Below are 6,767 nucleotides of genomic sequence, written 5' to 3'. Positions count from 1 at the left end.
TTTTCCTGTAGGCATGTGGATGTAGGTGCTTCTTCAACAGAAATATTACAAGAAAAGATACAGATTACTGTCACTGCATTAACAATGAAACCAGGCAAATTGTTGCAACTACTGCTGTATTTCTACAGTGATAAAATGATTTAACTAGATGAGGCTCCACGGGTGTATGCAGCAGGTGAATATAAATCACTCAACCCAGTTACTACTGTTGTTAAACCAACTGTAAATAGCCCACAATATGGCCGTAATCCTTAACTGTTCAACACCTGCATCTCCCACGGTCTCAGTTGGCCTGAACACTCACTAAATAATGACGTCCTGACTTTAAACTCTAACAAACCTGTGCTCACCCTCAGATGCATGGATAATCTACACAATCACCGAATCCATTAATCTCCCACAGACGTCTCACAAACTCATCCCACCCTGCACACGGAGCAGGAAACTGTGTGCTGTCACTGCACAGGCGTTCTCACCTGACTGAAGAACTCGTTTTGCAGAAAATCGTCCCCTGTGACTCGTGTATTACAGCTGGATAGTTTGATCAGTTATTGAAATGAAACCACGTGAGAAGTTTAGAGGTGAAGTGTCTCTTCAGTCGAACTGGTAACAACTCACACAAATCTGAAACACGACAAGGAGACACAACTCCACGCTGAATCGACAGAAGAAGACACAAGCCCAGAAGGTTGAGAACCACTGCTTTAATCCTAGCTCGTCATATGTTTTACATGTTGAGTGCCTGTGGTGTGGATAAAAAGAACGTCATAGTGAGGTGACTATGTTTTTGTAATCTCCCACCGGGACTTCAGATAACATTTTACTGGTATAGTTTGTTAAAACTATGACAGTAAAATGTGTTTTAATTCAGTATGAACTAAAGCGTCCAGAAGAGTTTTTAAATCATCCAAAGAATAATTTACTATCCATGAAGGCTACTTTAACCACAGGCTACTGGGGCTAAGAACCTGAAAACATCCAGCACTTCTGTCATGAATATTTACCTTTTTCTTTCTTTTTAACATCTTTAATGTTCTGATCTGAGGACTTTGTGGAAACAGTGGGTGCCAGTTGAAGGTTCTGTCTTTAAGAGACATCTGACTGAAACTAACCAACACTAGAGACATCTTGTTTTTCTGAATGCTCCCATTAAAGCGCTGCGCTCTGAAAGGTTATTGTGTTGATGTAACTTTTACAGGGAAACCTCAGCAGGGGCCTGCAGCACCAGGAGAGATTAGTGGTCTCTCCAGCTCTCACTGGCCTTAACTCAAGTTCCACCTTTAACCAGAATAGATCACCATGGTAACAGATGCTGCATGGCCACTAACTAATTTCAGGTGATCACGCAGAAACAGTCTGACATTACTTTAACGTGTGCATCACATATTCAGAATACTTTGTTCATCATCAGAAAAAAAAAGTATACATTTCTAAATTCTATACCAAAGACATACAGAATAATTCCTGCACTTATTTATAGCCTTACTTTTATATTTGGAAATTATTTCTAGTGTTTCTTATTCTATTCTAGTTACAGTGGCCTCACAAAGTATTCAGACCCTTTTACTTTTTGCACTTTATTGTGTTGTAGATTTAATTTTAGATGGATTAATTTGCCATTTTTGTCCACCGGTCTACAACATGGGTTAGGGTTAAGCGCTTCGTCTAATTTGAAGAGCCTGAGAGGATCTACCAGGGAGAATGGGGTAAACTGCCCACATTTCGGTTTTGCTGTGTTTGTAGAGACTCACCCAAGAAGCCAAAGAGGCTTCTACAAACTACTGGATTAAGGGTCAGAATACCTTTTGAAACTGAGAGATTTCGGTTTTTGATTTTTAATAAATTTCCAAACATTTCTAAAAACTTGTTTTCACTTTGTCATTATGGGTTATGGAGACTGATGAGCACAAATGGCAGTTTTATAAATTTAAAATTAAATCTACAACACAATATAGTGAAGGGGTCTGACTACTTTCTGAAGACACTATATGTGATTATTTTCTTTATGTTTCACCTTGTTGAAGGTCACTCTTTGCTATCCCTTTAACCAAATGTTCCCACGGGTATCACCATTTCATCTCATATCATATTAATCCCTTCCTCCATGGTTCTGATGGTGATGTTTGTAATTAACTCATCCTCCTTCGCACGAACGCACTCAGAGCCGGACTGATAAACCCAGAGTTAACAGAGTCAACCGATAAGCAGCTTCATGATACCGGCTATGGTCTGGATCCCTGATGTTGGACTCAGTGAAGAGAGGAAACATAAAGAGACACAGACTAAGCTGAACCCGCTTCGTGACACAGGCCCCGGATCTCTTCATCATCCACTGTTTGCTAACAAACACAACCTCTAGTGTTGCAGCTATGACAGTTCCTCAGTGACAAGTCTGTGTCTTGACGTCCACCGAGCTGCTGTGACACCTTAGCGACCATTACCGAAGTCAGTCGCCGTTTTCAGTACTGCAGTATAGTCAAGAGGTTATAAGTAAGAGTGTCTCTGATGACCTCGGCAGTGCAGTACGTGTCTCCTCCACATGGTTCTGTATCAGGCTGTCTTAAATAATTTCCAGAAGGAGCCATCTCAATGTTCCACTCAGGAAGGAAACTGTCTCCTCTAACTTCACAAATGTTGTGCAAAACGCAGCACGCAGCGACTACTCTGGGCATCATCGAGATGTCGATGTCGCTCTTTTTCAGCAGGCACCTCCAGCGTCCTTTTAGCCGCGCGAAAGCAGCGTCGACCACAGACCGAGCCGAGGTCAGGGTGTAGGTGAAGCGACGCTGCTCAGGAGACAGCTGCTGTTCCTCGCTGTATCCTTTCATCAGCCAGGGCTTCAGGGGGAACGATGCATCACCGATCAGATGGACGGGGATCTCCACCCCGTCAGACAGGAGCGATCTCTGAAAAAACAGACCTCAGTTTGAACTTCATATGATACCACATCCATGTGTAAACCTTACCAGGGTTTCCTGCAGGGTTTTACCGTCTCGAGGCCCCTCGCCTGAAACACAGACCACCTCCGCTAACGTAAAAATTGAACACACTTCTACGAAATAAACATCAACACTTAGGACAAAAGAGCACAGGCCCTACTTCATATAATTAATGAACGTGGTTGAATGTTTGGGCCGTCACGTACTAACTTCACCGATCACCGAACGGGGTGGCGTACCACCTCAGCTCAACTATGTCCTGGGGGAAATCCAGTTATCCCTTCCCTCGTCTTAAAGGGCAGAGGTGAACCTGGGTGAAACCACAGCAAGACAGTCAGCAAAGCAGCCAACTGGCAGGAATACCCGACTTCGGGCCAGGTCCAAGGAGTGTAGCATGGGCCACCTGGAAAATACCTAACTCTGCACACACACTTCCCCTAATCTCTGATCGACTGTGAGCGGAAATTCTTCTAGAACAGTACCAGTATCTTCCCCTTCGTAACATGATTATCCACACATCGACACATGGTACATCAGATCTAATATGTTCATTTCCCACAACTGATTTGGCAACACAAAACCTAAGAAGTCTGAAGTTTCCTCCTCGATCGTTAGAACAATCTGTCACTCATCACTAAGTGGCAGAGCTGCACCAAGGCAGGAGGTCTGTTTGTTTCCTGAGTGTTGAGCAGGTTTCTGGGCTAATGGGTCCAGTAGAAAGGCTCAGGTCAGCAGCCGTGCGGGAGTGGGGAAGGCAACCAGAGCACATGCACCAAACCAGCAGGTGATCTTCTGTCTTGTAAAGCCGAAACGTACTGTTTGGAAACGCTTTGGATAAAACACAAGTCTCACCTCTGTGTCTCCTGTCCTTGGCCTCGCTTTGGTGCGTTAAGGGGACTTCACCTGTACACTCACCTCTCTGGGGAACAGGTAACCATCTGGGCGGTCCTCCGCTTTCAGGTACAGGTCTGAGCTGCACAGCACCGAGGTACTGCTGCTGCTTCCAGGCCAGCCGGCGTACACATCTGTGAAGCTGGTCGGGACAAATAAACACGTGTTAACATGACGTTCGTTCGCTTCAAGTCACACACATTGCCGGATACGGTCCTTACCAAACGTTGTGGTCCACCACAGCCTGCAGAATGACGGAGTGCCACCCCCTCTTGTTGATGTAGTGGTCGGGGTTGTCCCTCGGAGGAGCTATGGGGATGTGAGTCCCGCCGATGGCCCCGGCGCACTGCGGGTAGCAGCGGTCCTTGAAGGCCCGGAGGGTTTCGTCCAGCCGCGGGCCGCTCGGGAGCGACACGAAACGGTGAAACAGCCGCTCTACTATGGCCGAGGAGACCTGACGCACAATCATACACACCGTGGCTATTCCCACGCCGAACATGTCGGCGATGGAGCGGTATTCTCCGGAGCGGGCGAACCACCACAAGGTGATGGCCAGCCTGCGGCGCGGCTCGATGGGGACGCGGTAGTTCGTCCTGCGACGTTTAATAGCCGGGCCGATCAGTTCGACCAGGTAGTCGAACGTTGCTCGGGACAAGCGAAACTGCGCCTTCCACTCCTCGTCGTCGAACGCTTCTGCCGCCGCCCAGAGGTTGCGGCCCGGGCCTCGGGCTCGGACCCAGACGGGTCTGCTGGTGGTGGAGAGGAGACTGAGCGCAGCCGCGATGGAGGAGAGCAGGAAGGCTCTCCTCCTCCGCAGGTACTGCCGCCGCCGCCGCTCCCTCTCCATCACCTCCCGCTGCCTCCGCCGCCTCAGGACGTCCGTTTGGAGCCGGTACAGCTCAAACATCTGGTGACCAAACACCGGAGGGACACCGAGGCTCAGAACGGAGCAAAGTAGCGCTGCTGCCGGAGCCAGGTCCTCCTCCGTGTTCGGCTCCATTTTTTTTTTTCCTTTTACCGCCGGTAAACAAACTGCACGGCGCGTTCTTCTTCTCCTGGGTTTCCGGCAGACCGGATGCCTTGTGGCACGCTGCTGCCCCCCACAGGTCGGGATTAGATTGCAGTTCGGCGTGACTGTTTCGACAGGTGTAATCCGGTCGCGGCGATGACTTCGGGACTACTTGGACAATCCCGGACGGGCCCTCGGTGGGATTCAGGAGGCTCCTGGTTGTGGCCGGGCGTGATACCGCAGCGTACAGCCTTTCTCTTTCTTCCGTGTAACATTTCATTCAACGAGAAGGTGTTTCAGTTCGCTGTTTTCGGAGGGTTCAACACCTTCCATCCTCACGTTTGTCCGTCTTTTTCCCGGGTCACAGGTCAGCCCTGTTTCCCAGTCTCAGGCTCGTCATCGTCAGGAAGCCTCTTCTGTCCAAATCCAAGTATAATCCACGTACAACTCTACTTTTTCTTCTATCTGTCGTATTCTCATGAACGTCGAAGTCACTAACGTGGAGATTAATATCTCAGAGTTAAAAATACTATAGAGTAATAACAGAGTATTAAACATTAAAGGAAAAAGTCACCATTTTGCTGCGGAGGAACTTTTATTTTATCCATATCAAATATCTATCATTGTGAATTTATATGATAAAACAGTGATTTTAAAATATCCACACTAAACTGCAGTTTTAAGGTAGAATAGATGGGAAAAAAACATCTCAGTCTGAGAGTTAATTCCCAGTTCTATCTTCTCCCAACTAGATGAATTTAAGATGGTTATCAATTCCCTTTAATGTGTAACTATAGAAGAAATTCCATAAACAAACCAACTGTCTGTTGGCTTTGATACAAACACAGTTTCCCTTCAAAAAAGTAAAGCGTACAATATAGTAACAAGAATATTTTATATAAAAATTTGACAAGATATCAAGAATGCTATATTTATATCTATATCTGTATCTGTATCTGTATCTATATCATCTATATCTGTATCTATATCTGTATCTGCATCTATATCATCTATATCTGTATCATCTATATCTGTATCTGTATCTGTATCTGTATCTGCATCTATATCATCTATATCTGTATCTGCATCTTTTCCCTGTGGCTTTCTTCACTCGTGTTTCACTCGTGTTTGACTCGTGTTTGACTCGTGTTGTGTCTCGTTGTCACTGAGGACAACGACAGCTGCCATCTTAAAAAGGGCTTCGTGGAAAGTAGCGGCCTCAGTCTTTACCGGACCACTTCAGAGAAACAGGTTCAGCGCACACTCCAGTCCAGGAGGTGGCGGTAGGCACCTAGAAGAGGGTTTGCAAACGGCCAATGCAACCCGAAGAAGTCGAAGACCCGCACACCTATGCGGGTTGTTGGCCGACGACCGGGACCGGGACCGGGACCGGGACCGGGACCGGGACCGGGACCGGGACCGGGACCGGGACCGGGACCGGGACCGGGACCGGGACCGGGACTCTGCTGCCGTTCAAACATCCAGGGAGCTGGAAGAAGAAACCTGCTGCCTCAGGTGAGCGTTCGTGATGTAAACCTGTCACTCAGCGCGCCGCATGATATTCATGGTCCTGGGCGGACGGAAGATACCTGAGACCGTTCAGGTGATTCAACGCGGACGGAACGTGACATGTGACGCGCTGTGTCACGTGTCTAACTCCGTTTATCCACCGAATGTTAATCAAGTGGCGGAAAGTAACTAAGTACATTTACTCAAGTGTCCAGGTACTTGTACTTCGCCTCAGTTTTGCGCCTTTCCTGTGACTTTACGACGTTTCGGAGGGAAACGTCGCGCCGTTCGCTGCGCTACAGTCAAACCACGATGCGAGGCACGAGTGTCTGAATCTTGAAGCCTCGGGACGTTTTAATCAACGAGCCGCCGATGCAGCAGAAGAAGGAAACACGCTGCTGCTACGAGAGGCGTTGGTG

The 6,767-nt window shown here is 47.5% G+C and overlaps 1 protein-coding gene across 1 annotated transcript; it reads right to left on the bottom strand.

Moving 5' to 3' along the window:
• Window positions 1-684: 684 nt before the first annotated feature.
• Window positions 685-5,454, bottom strand: LOC120793802 (protein ALP1-like). Its single transcript, XM_040134208.1, has 3 exons — window positions 4,052-5,454; window positions 3,855-3,972; window positions 685-2,906 (listed from the first exon to the last, which is right to left on the bottom strand). Exons 1-3 carry the CDS (start codon window positions 4,828-4,830, stop codon window positions 2,460-2,462), a joined length of 1,344 nt encoding a protein of 447 aa, XP_039990142.1. The 5' UTR covers window positions 4,831-5,454; the 3' UTR covers window positions 685-2,459.
• Between the last annotated feature and the right edge of the window lie 1,313 nt (window positions 5,455-6,767).

This window comes from Xiphias gladius, chromosome 8 (assembly GCF_016859285.1).
Source record: "Xiphias gladius isolate SHS-SW01 ecotype Sanya breed wild chromosome 8, ASM1685928v1, whole genome shotgun sequence".
Lineage (NCBI taxonomy): Eukaryota > Metazoa > Chordata > Actinopteri > Istiophoriformes > Xiphiidae > Xiphias > Xiphias gladius.
This window is presented reverse-complemented; position numbering and strand designations above follow the sequence as displayed.

Coding starts and splice junctions, on each gene's coding strand:
- LOC120793802 (XM_040134208.1), bottom strand. CDS start 4,830: ATGGAGCCGAACACGGAGGAGGACCTGGCTCCGGCAGCAGCGCTACTT. Junction 3,973..4,051: donor GTGGTGGACCACAACGTTTG/GTAAGGACCGTA, acceptor TGTCCCGACCAG/CTTCACAGATGTGTACGCCG. Junction 2,907..3,854: donor GTTACCTGTTCCCCAGAGAG/GTGAGTGTACAG, acceptor CTGTTTTTTCAG/AGATCGCTCCTGTCTGACGG.